The 17,302-nt window shown below is 39.3% G+C and overlaps 1 protein-coding gene across 11 annotated transcripts in view; it reads left to right on the top strand.

Moving 5' to 3' along the window:
• MYO9A (myosin IXA) overlaps positions 1–17,302 on the top strand; it is a 175,013-nt gene that overhangs the window by 63,539 nt on the left and 94,172 nt on the right. For all 11 annotated transcript variants that reach the window (XR_014213398.1, XM_082198217.1, XM_082198209.1 and 8 more), the window contains 6 exons: positions 3,038–3,127; positions 7,483–7,599; positions 7,941–8,075; positions 9,972–10,093; positions 12,519–12,660; positions 13,774–13,969. Coding sequence is in view for 10 of the 11 variants with exons in the window: in XM_082198217.1 (XP_082054343.1) it covers positions 3,038–3,127; positions 7,483–7,599; positions 7,941–8,075; positions 9,972–10,093; positions 12,519–12,660; positions 13,774–13,969 (802 nt within the window). In the remaining variant the exon portion in view is untranslated. The remainder of the gene's footprint in view (positions 1–3,037; positions 3,128–7,482; positions 7,600–7,940; positions 8,076–9,971; positions 10,094–12,518; positions 12,661–13,773; positions 13,970–17,302) is intronic.

Genomic DNA, 17,302 nt, shown 5'->3' with positions numbered 1-17,302 from the left:
ATTTCACACATCTGATGGGGAGAACTATGTTGTGAAGAAATCTCACAATTTGAGTGCTCAGAGTGTTTACTTTTCAGGCGTGTTGGAAAGTTGTCTTAGCGCTTATGAGTTGCAGAAAGCTTTGGCATTAGTTCAGTTCTGTGTGGAGATTAAAAGAGGGGGGCCACTGCACCTGTGTTCAGTGTACCTCTCCCTAGGGTGTGGTACAGTGCTGGAAAGGCTTGGGGGACGATATAGTGTTCTCACCCTCTGTTCCCTTTGTTATCACAACGTGCTTGTGCATTTTACAGGTTTGGTTGGAACAAAATTCTAGACAAGTGAAAATAAGAATGTAAGGTAGTGCCTTGTTCAGTTTATCTGTCCATTTAGCCTGGTATTGCCACCTCGTTGGCAGAAGTTTTACATAGTGTCAGACAGAGGTCTTTTCCTCATCTGCTACCCGATCCTTTGAACTGGAGATGCCAATGATTGAACCTGGGTCTTCTGTTTGCACAGCAAGTGTTCTACCGCCAATCTATGATCCCTCTCCATTTATGAGCTATGCATGAACTGGCTTTGGTTACAAAGATAGATGTAACTGATAGCACTGTATAGGATTATTTATCAAGAATATTTTCCCCAAAGGGCAATATCCATATAGTACACTCTGAATCTCATTGTGCAGGCTAGAACCATTCTTGCTGTGAAATGTGCAATCATTTAAAGTACTGTGTGTTCATATTGGCCTTTTTGCAAGGAAATCCAAGGTCAAAGGTTCAAGATATCTTCGAGCTGGAGCCAGTTTTTGTTTTGAAGTTGGAACTGACTTGGGATCATGAGTGGAAGGCCAACTATTCTGAGACTGTATTTTTCATTTTATTTTACTAGCCTGAAAGTGTTATGAAGGAAAGGTTTATAAATGGTGTCTTTTACAGATACTGTGTTAGAGGAATGTGAACTTGTGTCCAAGTGGAATGAAATGCTTTCAGTGAATCATAACACACACACGGGAGTTTAACCTCTCCAAGTAATACAACCCCACGTAACCATTTCTGCTTCAGACCTTTAGTATGCATTCCTTTTGTGTGTCAATAGCTTTTATAGTGTTAGGGATCCTTCTGTGCTTAGAGCTGTCATTTTGCCTTGCTTATGGCACTGTCATTTTCTCCATCTGCCTCAGATTGGCTCGCTTTTTTGCTTCACATCAGGAGGTCTGGATGTAATCATTAGGCAGAGTTTTACATAGGAGTCACTGTATGGAAAACCATGAGCTCCCTGTGGAACACTGAACCCTCTGTATTGAAAGCATATCTCCTTTGTTTCCTTCTCTGGACTCGATTGAGACAAGGCACTTCTAAAGTCATGGAGCTTATTATAGTGGTACCTCAGGTTAAGTGCTTAATTTGTTCCGGAGGTCTGTTCTTAACCTGAAACTGTTCTTAACCTGAAGCACCACTTTAGCTAATGGGGCCTCCTGCTGCCACTGCGCCGTCAGAGCACGATCTCTGTTCTCACCCTGAAGCAAAGTTCTTAGCCTGAAGCACTATTTCTGAGTTAGCGGAGTCTGTAACCTGAAGCGTATGTAACCTGAGGTACCACTGTATTTCATTTTACAGGAAGGTAGTGGACTGTGTTCCCTGATCTGCAGAAGTTCCAGATACTTGTAGCGTGCAGAGCACACTAGAAGCAGAATAGCCTTGTATGAAAGAGTTTTATTTGTGTGTATGTGTGTGTGTGTGTGTGTGTGTGTGTGTGTAGGCAGAAGCAGGCAACTTATGCATCAAGAATATTGGACCTCATGTCCTTTAAACTGACACTTCACACTAGTTTATGATGTTGTTTCTCACCAAAACTTTCATTGAACTAAAGGTAATCTAAATCCAGCCCTTCCTAACTAGGTGCCCTACACATAAGTTGGACTCCAAATCCCAACATCTAAATGGGCTGTGTTCTGGGATGATGGCACCTGTAGTCCAACAACATATGAAGGGGGCTAGGTTGGGAGTGGCTGGCCTGGTCAGATATAGTTTCCAACAATGGCCAGCCAGCTTGCAAGCAAGACATGAAGTTGATGGCCATTCCTTGTTGTTCATTGACAACTTCTTTTAAGCAGAGGCTCTCCATATAACGGTTCCATATAACGGTTCCATTGAGATCTATCTATAGTCATTCATTATAGTAGCTGTTTTCTATAGTCTTTATCTATACTTTAACAACAACAACAACAACAACATGTGAGTTGGTGGCTGTCACCACAACTTGCAATGAGGTCTATAGTTATGTATTGTGCACAGTGTTTTTTTCTGGGGGGACACATACCCCTAAACATTTTTTTTTAGAAAAAAAGCACTGATTGTGCAAATATGTACTTTCTCCTGTCTGCTTTGAACCTATTGCAAAACTGTCATTTTTAGGCGAATCAATTATTTGGGGGTCAGAGTGGGCTCACTCAGATGAGTTTTAGATGAGACATCAGTTAAAATCAATGTTTACCTATTCTCAAAACAATAGTGATCTACCTCATAGGTTATTGTGAAAATGAATAGAACTGTAAAGTACTTTGTATATTAAATACTGTATAAATGATTAATAAATACTAGGAGAATAAGTGTATATAAAACTTCTTAACAAGAAAAGGAAGTCTTTTATAACTACCTTAAGGAAAATCCTATGTTCAAAAGAAAGATTTCAGACTGCCTGAATCTGTAGTCCCTGGCCAAATGCAGGTCCTGTTTCATGAGTAGCATGGACTGCCCTTTGCTATGAAGTAGGAACCTTTCATGGGCCTAGGGGTAATGGAAATATTTGATCACACTAGAGAGCTATGGGGTTTTGTATAGCTTTAGCAATTGAAAGTAAGCATTCAGATACTAGTGCAAAAGAGAATAATATAGAAATTAGGAAACAGGATGTAATATAGAGTTTATTTTGTGTTTTAATGTCAGGCTTATAATTTGACTAACACTGGTACTTGAGGCACACAGTCTAGTTCTTCTCCAAGTGTTAACCTTTATATGTTTGTAAAATTATGATTAATAGTGATTTTTCCCCTCCTTAGGTAAAAGAAGAAATGTTATTTGAAGCATTAGTTACAAGGAAGACAGTGACTGTCGGGGAGAAGCTTGTATTACCGTACAAACTGGCAGAGGTATGTGTAGCAGATGTCTTAAATTTGGGAAATTACATGAGATAGCCTAGGAAAATACATCTGCACAGTTTAGGTTCCTGGAAAATGTGGGGGTGGGGCATAGGTGGCAAGGCTTACAAATGTGTAAGCAAAGATAAGACCATCTTACAACTGAATCAAGAATGAATTCTAAATTCAAATCATACTGGGCATGAAAACAAACATGGAATATATTTACAGATTTCACTGTTGGCAACTGTGTGTATTTTATTTACCGTCACTACTGTTTAGCTGTTTGACTCCTCCTGCTATATTTTTCTAAACTTATTTCATCTTTTATCACAATGTGTCTCCTTTAGCAAAATGTTCCAGTTATCTCTCTAGTCTGGGAAGTGTGCATTACTAACTTTCTATTTCAGTTCTTTATCCTCAGCTACTAAACTGAGAATAATTATATAGTCATTTTAGGCATGTAAAAAGTAGACAAAAAAGCAACTTTGAAATGTAGAGTTCTTTATGTAGAGTGTCTTTAAAATTATGACTGTTTTCTGTTCTGAAGTGTAACCCTTGAATGTGTCTTAGTAATCCTGACCACTGAAGGAAAACATATGAACCTACATTGTTTAGAATTCCAGTAATCTGAGGAATTCTGACAACTCCTCAAATCTCTACGTAAATTTCAAATAGGACCAGATGCTATTTGGACAGTTCCAGTTTCCTATACATGTCATCGTGTTCAGCTGTATATTACTATGTAATATGGCAATATTGAGCACCTTATCAGGTGTAATTTGGAATAATGTGACTGACATTTAAACACCCCTATGCGACCTGCAGCTAAACTGGTTGGTTCAGGTGTGTCAAGCTACTTATTGAAACATTAATAAACTGAATTGTTAGTAAGCTGGAAAAGCTTCAGTCACAGGTGAACTGGAAGCAAACATCAAAGGATATGGTCTGAGTCCCCTTGTTGCATTAGTGCCTGCTGCTTGTTGTTACTCAGTGTTGGCAGTGATGATAAGTGTTTTGTTGCAAATTGGGAACATGACAATATCTGTATTTTCAAATGGCTTTGCATTTTGTGCAAGGACTGCAGCTGTCTAAGTGAGCCATGAATCCAAATCTTCATCTGTCAGCAGAATGCTATCCCAGCTAGCATCATTTTTAAGATACTGTATTCCCAGACAAGCCTCCAGGGAGAGGTGGCATTTTACACTGTCTTTCCAAAGCAATAAGGAATACCTATGTTGAACTACAATTGTGACTTCACACAAAAGATTGCTTTGGAAGTTACAAAAGATTACAAAGGATTGTCCTAGTTTCATGTTTCCTCCATGATCTCCCGTAGCACTCATTTTTGTAAATTCCAAGATGACAAACAAATAAGACTCTTAGTACAGATATGGGCTTTTTCGCTAGTGGATAATGTGAGAATATGTATAGAAGATTAGCTGGACCGTTGCCAAAAATGGTGGACCTCTGTTCTGAGGATGCTATTGTTGTAAAAGGCATTTTGATAACAATGCTGCTCTTTGAATTGGGATTTGAGGGGGAGAACTGAATCAGCAGAATGTGAAGTACATACTCTGTCCTCTCAGACTGAGGGTGTCCCTCCTGTATGCATAAGCAAGTGGTTTTGCAAGAAGCTATATTCAAAAACAAGACTCTATTAAGAAATATTTGTGGCTGGAAAATGGTCTTGAATATATCATCTCAGTGTGCAGTTGATGATATGCATGTATTTGGCTTTGGCCAAAATATTAGTAGCATATGTAAGATATGACATCAGTAAAGGACACGGAAGAAGAGAAATTGAGAGGAGGGAGCGAATATGGCAAGCATCTATTTCTTGTTTGAAAAAAAAACAATTATGGTGTATGTTAAGGGCTCATCTCTAGTTAAATCACACAGTTGGGATTAAAGCTGATTCGGTTCCTATTACTTTTCTTTAAAAATACTTTTTATGGAATGCATGGAAGGTCTTTTTTAAAACTTTCTCTGCTTTAGCTTATAGTAATGAAAGAAAGCATCTTGCTCTAATAACTGGCAGAGCAGAAGTATGGCGGAACTATTCTCCAAACTTCTTTTAAAATATCCCCATTTCTATCTTGTTCTCTGTTAACTTAATCATGTGACTTTAGATGTGACGTCTGATAGAGAACAGGTTATTCTGCATCCAGGGGTTCTGAATGTGAGACAAACATCCCTGGAGAAATTCAGGCAATTGTTAAGAACGTTTCTAAATTACCCCTGACAGATTTGACCCTCCCTTGTTTTTATGTGTCTTATCTTGGGGACTGGTGCCAAATGGAGGAGGCAAGGCAGAGGCAAAGGAGAAGGGAGGTGGATCTGTCACAAAGGATGGCAGTAAAGTCATATTGTTGCAAGGCTGACTGAAATTTTATAGTGGTCATGTTTCACTGTAGATAGATCCTGCTGTGGTTTGCTGCTGTTCCCAGAGGCCAGTTTACCAACCACAATGTAGTTTATTCATTTGGCCACATCCTGATGGTGCCACAGAATCACATAATTGGGATTTTCGCATGGTGCACATGTACTTTGGGAGAGGGCTTTTGCCCATGAGACCATAAACTGAGCAACCTATCATATGCTTTAGCTTGTTTGTTGCTGTTGGGGAACTTGGAACTTTTTTGAGTGTCTGGTACTTGTCAGAACTTGGACACTTTCAGCAATTGCACAGTCTCTGTTGAACTGGAAGAGACTTATTTCCATTCAAAGAAGCGGTGGGTGGGGAAGAAGTAAGGAAAAAAGTGGCAAATGGTGCGTCTTTTATTTTCCTTCCTTTTAATCAAGGTTAAGCTTTGCTGATATAATCTGCCTTCCTTATGCACAGTTTGTTTTACTGGGGGAGGAAAGCTCTGTTTTTAAAATAGATCATTACTGGCAGTTGAAGTAGTGTTCTTTTGTGGGTTTTGACATAAATACTATCAATAGGAGGACTTGGTGTTTTTTGTTTAATTAGCACTCTAGTTTACAGCTATTCCATGCAATTCCCATACTTGTCAATGGATAAATAAAGTGATCCACATGGACTAAGAATGAAATGCAAAGTGATGCCCCTCCCCGAGAATCACAAAATATGTGAACAAAGAGAACTTCAGCAGGCCACAGTAATCCATTAGATCTCCTAATATGAAACCTTGGCTCATTTTCCTTTCAGAAAATGTTTTGCTTTTGGGAGCAGAAGGTTTGTGGAAGCAGTCTTGCACTGTATGGCAGTATTTTGTCCCTTTTCCTTTAAAATTGTGCAGAAGGTTTTGAATCAAACTACATGGCAGAACAATAAACACACTAAAGCATGGGTGTCAAACACAAGGCCCGCGGGCCGAATCCGGCCCGCCAGACCTCGTCATGTGGCCCGTGTAGCCGCCGCCGGCCGCCAGCCTTCACCTTTTATTCTCGCTTTTTTTTTAACACAAGAAAGCCGCCTCTTCAGCGCATGCGCGGCAGCCTACAAGCCAGAGAACGTCTGCCCTCTAGCAGCGCCGGCCGTTCTACACAGGAAACCTCCACTTTACATGCATTCAGGAAACCTCCACTTGTTTTTATATTGAGCACATTTGAATATCTACTTGCCATTATTCTGACTATGTTTCTGCTTTCAGAGCTAGTTATTACAAAAAACAGTAATAATTGAATGCAGTGACAATAATTTATGATAATAAAGAGTGGACACATAATCCTACAGATACAACCGGCCCTTTGAGGGTGACCAAACTGCTGATGCGGCCCCCGATGAATTTGAGTTTGACACCCCTGCACTAAAGGATTTATTGCCTCCCAATATATTTTAGTAAACTCAGCAGGTGTCAATGTAATCTTTGCTTTAACCCTAGAGAATGTAATTATTGTACTAGAAGTAAAGATGTTAATCCATCCTTTGGAGTGTTCATGGGATAAAACTGGGGTATGTGTACAGACATTACTGCTTCCCCAGGATTATTCTCACCAAGAAAAATCAGGAATAGTCTTTGGGCTAATGGGTGGAAAATAGAGAATGTAGTTTTGCTAGTAGTGAAGAGAGGTTTGGGGTGTATGTGAGACAAAGGTCTTCACCCAGTCTCATCCTGGATGGAAATCCTGCTTGCAAGTAAGTAATGGTATAGAGCCAGTATAGTGCAGTGGTTAGTGTCAATCAAGACAGGGGAGACCTGGATTCAAATCACTTCACTGGATGGCATTGGGATAGCCACACACGCTCAGTCTAACCTACCTTATCGGGTGATTGTGAGGGTTGAATTGGAGAAATGGAGAATGTATGCCTAACCCTTGAACTCCTTAAAGAAAGGTGTAAATGTTATCTGAAAATAATGTGACTGACTAGAAATAATGTACTCATTCTCTTTTGTTTTTAGGCTGTTACAGTGCGGAATTCCATGGCTAAATCGTTGTACAGTGCTCTGTTTGATTGGATAGTTTTTAGAATTAACCATGCACTTTTGAATACCAAGGACTTTGAGGAGAGCACCAAGGTAACACCTGGGCTCAGTTTAAATGTCTGCTTAGATTTTATCCATCCTTCATATTGCAATTCTATAGGTTTTATTTGTGTTGTCATGCTCAGACATTGCATGTAGCCATTTTAGCAGAAGAAGGCTGGATTTTAGCAGTAGTTTGAGCTTGAGGACGAATCTTTGGACTTTTGTGACCAAATAGAAGCATTGCCTTAAGACTTGTATACAAAGTGTATTTTTATTTAAGATCTGAACCAATTCCGAAATGATTGCAAGTGCTTTAATATGTGTGTTCTTGTGCAACCTATCAAATTCATGTATTAAGGGTAATCTTTATAAAACTTCACTTTATGTTGCAGACTTTGTCCATTGGAGTACTTGATATTTTTGGGTTTGAAGATTATGAAAGTAACAGTTTTGAACAGTTTTGCATTAATTTTGCAAATGAACGTTTACAACACTATTTTAACCGACACATCTTTAAATTGGAGCAAGTAAGTCTTTAAAGCTACATAGTTGCTTTTTTAAAAAACTAATAGCGAAGTTTCATTTATTTTATTAATAGTTTACTAATATTGACTATATTACTTTCACCTGAAAGTAATTTCACTACATTATTTGCATTTGCAGGTGTTAGTTCTAGTGTTACTATTTTTCATAAAACCATTAAAAAAAGTATTTTGTTGGAACTTCCTAATCAAACTGCATGCTTGTGTTCTCACCTCTCAATTGGTATGAAGATCATAGCAGCCCTCACAGAGCCTTAATTTTTCTCTCTTCAGTAGAATGTTGGCCGGCCATCTCAGTTTAGGCTACATCTTATGCAGTGTCTGGCTAACTGTGCAGGTGAACACAGAACTTGAAATTCTAGTCTGTGGACAGTTGGAAACATTTGCTTTACAAAGGCAAGGCTTTCTGCAAACATTCATGGGTACTTTGCTATTGAAACTTTGTACATGTTCAGAGGCCGCCTGTCCAAGTTGCCAGAAATTGGGGAGATCTAAGGTGGCAACTCGGAACAGGTCATAAGTGTCCAGGGGTCAGGGCTACTGCAGACTACAGTGTATTTAGAATCATAGAGTTGGAAGAGACCACAAGGGCCATCGAGTCCAACCCCCTGCCAAGCAGGAAAGATGCTGGAAGGAGTATAATCAGAGATGAAACTCTGAAAAGCTTCTAGAAGAAATCAGACTCTATTGTTCTCTAAAAGACAGGTTCTGTAATTAAATCAATTTCTGTGTTTTCATTTAATTACTAGTTAAAAACAATATTTAGCCACTATTTGCCTGGTCAATAGAGCATTTTTTTGGCCATCAGAACTTAGGCATTCAGTGTATGAAGATAGGACTCACAAACCATCCCCTCCTTGGGGTGCACAATTGCAAGAAGAAAAACCTTCTGATCTTCCTCCAAGGCTCCTTCCTTTCTATATATTTTCCATATAAAACTGGTCCTAAAGGATCTACATTGGCTCCCAGTATGTTTCCAAGCACAATTCAAAGTGTTGGTGTTGACCTTGAAAGCTCTAAAATGCTTTGGTCCTGTATACCTGAAGCACTCAATGCAAGAAGTGAGGGTACAGGGAACCAGGCAGAGAGCCTTTTCGGTACTGATGCCCACCCTGTGGAAAGCCCTTCCAGCAGATGCCAAGGAAAGGCAGCCCTATATTGATGTTTTATTGTGTTTTTAATGTTTTTCTGGGAGCTGCCCAGAGTGGCAGGGGCAACCCAGTTAGATGGGCAGCATGTTGTTGTTGCTGCTGCTGCTGCTCAAACCTTGTAGTTAAGATTTATCTGAGCAACTCAGCCAGGCTCTAGATGTGAAACAAGCTGCAGGGCCTTCTGTTGGCACCAGGAGGGGGGGGAAAGAGGAGCTGAAGGCAGTTCTTTTTTCTCAACTTGTTCCTTTAACTGGTCTGAGATGTAAGTCACCTTCTAACCCTTTGTAGGATTGGAAGGAATTGAGGCACCATCCTAACTGTGCTTAAAAAAAAGTAGGGAGATTTTTCAGTGGAAGAGACCTCCTGCCCCGTTCCCTTATATTCCCTCCCATATCTACACAGGGTGAAGAAATGTGGCAAATCAATATGCTGATAATCGGCACGTTTGGTAGATGCAGCACAGGATGTTGCTGCAGCTTCATTATAGGCTACCCTACACTTGATGTAGGAAACCCTTGTATTCCATGACACATTAAAATTGTCTGTTTACGTGGTTGCTGGTATTTGGGGGGAAAACATCAAAGGAACAGCCCTCATGCTCAGGCTTCCAGAGTTTGTTAGCATATGGCTTGACTTTTCACTGTGTTTAGCAAAGCAGATTGCTTTAAAATACTGCTAAAATATTATGTGGGGTTTTTGCCTTAATGAATGTAACTTGCTCCCATCCCAGGAGGAGTACAGACTGGAAGGCATCAGCTGGCATAACATAGAATACACAGACAATTCCGGCTGCATAAACCTTATCAGTAAAAAGCCAACAGGGTTGCTCCATCTGCTGGATGAGGAAAGCAAGTGAGTATGTTGTTGCCCCACTCTTGTGATTGTCAGGTTTCGGATCACTAAAGTCCTGTGTTGTTGTTGTTGTTTGCAAGTGAGTAGCAGCCTAAAAGTGAAAACCAAAATAAGAAAGATCCCTTATGATTATCCATCCATTAATATGTTAACGATCTCCTTACCCTTAGGGAGGAGGATGCAAATGATCAAGCTGTCCCCAGGACGAGAATGCTCACTCAAGTTAATATGGTCATCTGTGTGGGATGTGCTGGATCTGCAACAAAATATTACATTGGGTTGTTGTTCAGGATGCCAACCCATGCCCTTATCCAGTGCTTTTTATCTAAAAAAATGTTTAGGGCATACTCTCATTTTGACTCAAGAAAATCACCATTTAATAGTTCAAATCAGGAAAAATGAATAGGGACAAAAGTACAAAGCGTCACAAAATGTTTAGGGGTCACTAATGCTCTTCTGTACAGTTTCGGACACTATACTTATGCATGTGTGTTTGCCTTATACATTTATGAACACGTGATTTATATATATATGAGACCTTAGAATTCCTATAACAAGTTACAATATTTATATAGCTTAGATGATATAATCTATTCCATTGTGATAGGATAGCAGGAGAATCAATCTTGGAAATGTGTTCTGGAGATATGTATTACTCAGCAAACACTGTCTTTATGTCAGTATTCCAGTATTTCCCCGATTTCCCATTCTTATCAACTCATACTTGAGTCATCAACTATGGCATACAGTAGTTTCCTTTCTTGCATCTAAAAGAGTTCAACTTTTCTTTGAGACTTGATGGACATGAAAATAGCCTTTTCCTGAAAGGGTTTTTGTTTGTTGTTCGTTTCACAATTAAAACTTTGTGGTCATCAAAGCAGAAAAACATGTCTGTGCCTCACTTGCATAATAGTACAATCATAATAGGGACTAGTCAGCATAGGCAGGGATGTATAATGAGGACCAGTGTGCACAGACTATGGGGTCCCAAGAGAAAATTCTGTGTTGAAAGTCAATTAAATAAGTTGCAATTGAAAGTGATTATTAGCATAGGAGCCAACTCCTAGGGACCAAGGTCTCTTCATCCTGCCCCCCAATAAAATAGTTGAGGGAGCCAGGCCTCTTGAAAGTTGATGGACATTGCCATTCAAATAGTGTGCATGTGCTACATCCTGTGATCAATTATGTGGGGCAGGGCTTACCCCCCCCCCATGTTTTATTCAAGCTGGCACACCGGTTTTTAGACAGTTTTGGTGCATGAATGGATTGTTTTCCCCTTGCTGAAGTGATGCTAAAAAACCAAAAAAGGAGTTCTTTCTAGGACATGCAGTTCTCACAGGAGAGGCTGGCTAGCCCCAGTCCCAAGTGCAATCCAAAATTGACTGCATGCTCTGCAAGTTCTCAGTTTTGCTAGAAAGTTGGACAGTGACCCAAATACCCACAGAGCTATCACATTGTTTGAGCAGGAGTGTCCACAACAAACAGATCAGAAAAATGGAGATAGCACCAGTGATTTATGATACGCTTCTCAGTGTTCATGATCTCAAGGGAGGGTGGGAGGCTGATCTTGTGGTTCAGATCTTAGATTGTGTCTGGAGGAAAGCACCGCTTAAGACAATTGCAGCTTCCATAAGGAAGAACCGGCGTGGTGAGAGAGAGGCCAAAAAGCCCCGCAGGCCAGGAATTTATCCCTGCCCTGGGCGTGGTGCCAAGCACCACTATTGGTCAGTTGGCACTGCGCCCAGGGGAACGCCCTCTGATTCCTGCCACCATTTGCCAATTTGGCAGCAAGGGGACAATCTTGCCTTCAATAGGCTGGTTCACAGAGGAAGGCCGGGGACTGCCCTCAAAGCTGCCCGCCCAAGAAGGAGTGAGCGGGCATCTTCATTTTATGCTATTGACTATGGTGCCAAGCCCCCTCTTTCTTTCTGTGTTACCCTTCATTTTGTCTGAATTTTGATATACATACACTGTGTGTGACCAAACATTATGTTGATTTTTCCTGTTATTGGTCTGTTTGTTTCTTTTTTGCCGACTGTATACCATTTACTGAAAGGAGGAGAGAAAAACAGTAAACACTTAAGCAATAATGCTCTCTTCACACACTATTCTTTTCCTGCATGAAAACAAAATTTAAAAATCCAATTTGTTTGAAGCGTGATATGAGCGTAGTTTTTGCTGTGATGTGAATATGCTGATCAAGCCGCTACTCCTTTGTCTCCCCACTAAGCTGCCCAGAGATGCTTAGTGCCTGTGTGCTGGAAAAGGAGAGTGAAAAACCAATCAATTTTAGCTCTATAGACATGTTGCTGTTTTACTAATTATCTAATTATCTAATGATTTGGGAACTGAATATATCCATATGTTTTATAGGAATACATGTATTATAATCATCAACTAAAAACATTCTCTTCTCTTCATTCAGTTTCCCACAAGCCACAAATCAAACGCTACTAGACAAGTTTAAGCGTCAACATGAAGGGAACCTCTACATTGAATTTCCAGCTGTAATGGAACCTGCTTTCATCATAAAACACTATGCTGGAAAAGTTAAATATGGTGTGAAGGTCTGTACATTGTTCACTGCTAACATTTTCTCTAAAAATAGATGCAACTCTTGCTTTTAATATTTGAAAGCCATAATAATGCCTTTGGAGGCTCTTGTTGTTGAATTAAGTGACCCTTATCATAGAACCATAGAATTGTAGAGTTGAAAGGCACCTTGAGGGTCATCTAGTCCAACCCCCTGCAATGCAGGAATCGCAACTAAAACATACATGACAGATGGTTTATCACCTGTAAAATGGGGATTTCAACTTCAGTACTGTAAGTTTTGAATCTGCACTTTTACTTTTTCTCTTCCTGTATTTGTGCCAATATTGGAACTTGGTGGATTGAATCAAGAATATATGCACTTTAACATAACCACCTATTTTGTTTTTCCTTTTTATCCCAGTTGAAGCTGACGTTTCACCATAGTTACCTGCATATAAGTTCCATTGTTTTGAATGGAACTTAATGCACCTGAATGTGAGCATGTGTATGGCCTGATTTTTAAATGAAAATATCAGTTATTCTAGCACAGCCCACCTGCAGTAGGAAAAGCTTATCATGTTCATGTGCACAAACAGATCACATGAAGAACATGTGTACATTGTCTTGAGTTTGAAATTATTATACAGTTCTTATAGGGAAGTGCAAGACCATAAGTGAGATTCCATTGCATTCTTGTCATTCCATGATCCTATTCATATTTCCCAAGTTTGATTGCTTTCTTAGGCAATGTTAGCGGTGACAATGCATATTTCATCTAATTTGTAAATGCTTCAAAAAGTGCTAGAGAATAATGCTAAGCTTGAGGAACGTCTTAGAACCTTATTCGGCCAAGCAGCTTTAACAGATGCATTTAACAGATGTACAGCATACTATTGAGCATATATTATTGCCCTGACTATTGTAGAAATCAAATGTTTTAGGAACATAGGAAGGCTACTAGTTCATCTAGCTCAGAGTTGTTGTACAATGATAAGCAGTGGCTATATCCAGGGTTTCATGTAGGAATCTTTCCCAGGCTTACCTGAAGATGTCAGAGATTGAACCCAAAACCTTTTGCCCTGAAAACTTGTACTCTACTACTTCAGGACTTGCTGAACACTGTATTTCATTTCTTTCCTCTTTAGGATTTCCGGGAGAAAAATACAGATCATATGCGACCAGACATTGTCGCTCTCCTAAGAAGCAGCAAGAGTGCCTTTATTTGTGGAATGATAGGAATTGATCCTGTTGCTGTGTTTCGTTGGGCGGTCCTCAGAGCTTTCTTCAGAGGTGTAGTTGCATTTAGGGAGGCAGGAAGGCGGCACATTGAGAAGAAAACTGGTAGGTGTTGTATACTGTAACTATCTTCATATAAAATGGGTTTGTCCAGAACCTCTCAAAGGTGTCTGCTGTGTCTTTAAGGGCTAGTCTCCAATTTCAGATCTTGCATTATAAGAAATCAAGGTTTTATATGCTTTACATCTGTTATCCCCCCCTCCCCCAAAGCTTGTGGCACATAAAAGATGAACTTCATGATCCCATGAATACAAAAATAAGATGGATCTTAATAGTTTAGGACAAACTATTGTGTGAGCTTTTGATAGTCTTAAAGCTGATTAAACATACCTAATAGGAGTATTGATAGTTTTAACTGAGCCTGTTGTTGTTGTTGTTGTTGGCAAAGTCTGAATGCATAGAACATTTAGAGATGATTTCTAAAGAATAGGTAGATGGATTTTATTTCCAGTCTTAGCACCACAGCACCACAATACTACTCTAGAAAACAAAGACCTCTTCCTGCCCTTTAAGAGTAAAAGACAACATTTCCCCACCATTCTAGCACTGGTGTGGGAATCACTGTAAATGCTGTCATTTCACTTTGCCCAGAATGATCTGGGCAAAGTAAAATGCAGTTTATTCAAGCCACTACCACTCCAGCACCAGAATGGGGAGGGTTGGAAATGCTGTGTGCAACAGAGGTGCTGTGTGATGGCATGTCTGGTAAGTGCATTTCTGTCTGTGTGTGCATACATTGGCCATGCCCACCACTAGCATGGGACTCTTGGTTTGAAAAAAGTCACCCCTCTATTAACATTTATAAAACAGAGGTCATTTTAAAAGTCCTTTTGCATTTAATCATAACAAAATTAATTTCTCCCAGGCTGTTTGTTTGGGGCCTGCTGGTTACTGTGAACTGGGCTATAGTCATCTTCTTGTCCTGGTTCTCCTTAAAACCTTTCTATAACCTAACCTCAACCCCTTTCCCCCCAAAAAACTACATTCTAATGGACTCCGAATCTGTAGCCTTGTATATTTGAGGATATTTTGCTTAAGGTGCGCACAGTATTTTGTGAGGCTTGTCCTTGTTTCTCTCATGTCTGCGTTTTGGGAGCCTTTTTCTTTTCGAAACTGAAAACAATTAGCTCAAAACAAATGTGTAAAAGATCGTCTTTGGGGAGATTCACATTGAACATACTCAAATGCTGTTACATATTACAATTTGCGTGTAAGCATTTGTACTAAAGAGCATTCAAAAAATATTTGGCACTTAATTGCAAGTTACTCAGGATATTAGTTTTGCAAGTATGCTTACAAATGTTATAGTAAAATCTGGCTGCTGCTAATTTAGAAATAGAATCATGGAATTGTGCCTGATGTTCTAGTCTATTTCACAGTAATTTTCATATGCTCAGCCCTTCCAAGGGTATCATGGCTACCAGTCAGTTTGTTCAAGAAACCAAAATGCAGATTTTGTGGCACAGGTACTAACTTGTCTATCAACTACATAGCTAGAAGAGCAAGAATTCGGGCTATTGCACAAGGTATTGTTTTCATGTAGGATGGTGGATGTTTTCACTACAAATTTATATGACACAAATGTGTGTTTTGCTGTGAGTGCATATGCTGAGAAGCTATATTGGCAAAAATATACTCATATGTGATGGTATACAGCCTTTCCATGTTTGCTCTTCTTTCATTTTTTGGCAGGGAGGGGGGATGTCATGTGAGAAACAAAACCTAACCTACTTTCACAAATATCCAGAGTGTTAACTGTGTCAGTCTCTTGCAGCTTTTATTATTTATAAGAACTAAACACACACAATGCAGATTGCTGTGATCTTATTCCTAAAAATGGGAAACTCAAAGGGAGAGGGGAATAAGAGCTTTCCTTTTGGACAAATGAAAATACATTTTTACAGATGCTAAAAGGTTTTCACTCTGGCCAAACTACATGTTACAAATGTATAATGATAGGAGTAGCTGCTGCTTGCATGGGTGGGTGGGAAGGATTATTGGGTCAGATTAGTCATATTGATTTGTACTGGGGGTGGGGGAGGAGTAGCTTCCACTAAGAAAAGCAGCTTTCAGAGGGGGCATTTTTCAGCAAAATAGTGGTAAATTTTCTAGCCAATTCAAATCTAGTTGGAGGCAATGATGGTGTGAAAAATTAAACTTTGGACCCTTGTAGTTCATCTGTTTTTAATTGTTACAAATGTACCATGGAGAATATCTAAAAGCATTAAGTGGAATAGTCAGGGCTTTTTAGTTTCTTGCACCTGGTATAGCTTGAACGCCTGATGTGAGCATTCCACATCAACTCTTAAATATACTTCCTTAATCATATACTGCTGTTCTTTACAAGGGTAGCTTTTATCTACAGGTGTGTGGAACATCTCATGGACAGTCAGAAAGCAATAGGAAATATTGTCTGAGAAAGCTTCTACAGTTACATTTATGGTACATATGGAAAGTATCTCATGCCTATGTCTCGTTCGTTTTAAATCACTTTATTTTGTTCTTTCCGTGCCAGTGATGTTGAATATCGGTGCTGTGCATTAACTTGAAGTTAATATTTATTTGCAGTGTTTTCTTCTGTAGCTTTTTTGTACTTCTGTTTATGTAGTTTAGCTTTTCAAATACATCTGTTAAGTTTCTAGAGTTGAATGAATGCAAGTGTCTACAGTTTGTGCTTTTCTTCTCCTGACTCAGCAAGTGATACTGTAGCCCTTCTACATTTATAGTAGCAAACTTTCATCCTGATAACTGAAAGTAAAAAACAAACATCACATTTTCAAAGTTCGTATTTCAAATCTTAGTGAAGAAAGATTTGCATTCCACACTCAAAATTGATTAATATATCTCACATAAAAAAGATCCACATTCAAGTGGGCCTGTGAAATCATTATGAATGCAAACCCTGGCTTTTAAAATTGTAATATTTAGTTGATGTGGAAAATTTCAGGCAAAGAATCTATTTCCACCATTGTAATTTCCCTGTAATAGTGGTCCTTTATCATATTTTGCTGTAGTTCTTGGTTCATCCTCTATCTTAACCATTTGTGTTAGGAATATGCTGCAAGGTTAAATAGCCACCCTTCTCTGTTACACGAGACTGTTTTAAGTATCTGGCAACTCTTTCTGTTTTGAGCTATGTTTGTGTTGCATTTAGCTATCCCATGTTACTGTCAGTATAACCCCTATTATGTAACCATTTCTGTTGGCTATTGATGGTGAAACAAGGCTAGTAGTTAAAATGGTATAATGTGAGGTAGACTGCCCAGTCAAGATCATAGAATAAATATGCAGCATCCCCTTTAAAATGAATTTTTTTGTGGTCTGTCCACATCTAGACTGCAGCTGTTCTGAAATTTATTCAGTTTAAACCATTCCTTC

Source organism: Podarcis vaucheri (assembly GCF_965113315.1).
Source record: "Podarcis vaucheri genome assembly, chromosome: 14".
Lineage (NCBI taxonomy): Eukaryota > Metazoa > Chordata > Lepidosauria > Squamata > Lacertidae > Podarcis > Podarcis vaucheri.
This window is presented reverse-complemented; position numbering and strand designations above follow the sequence as displayed.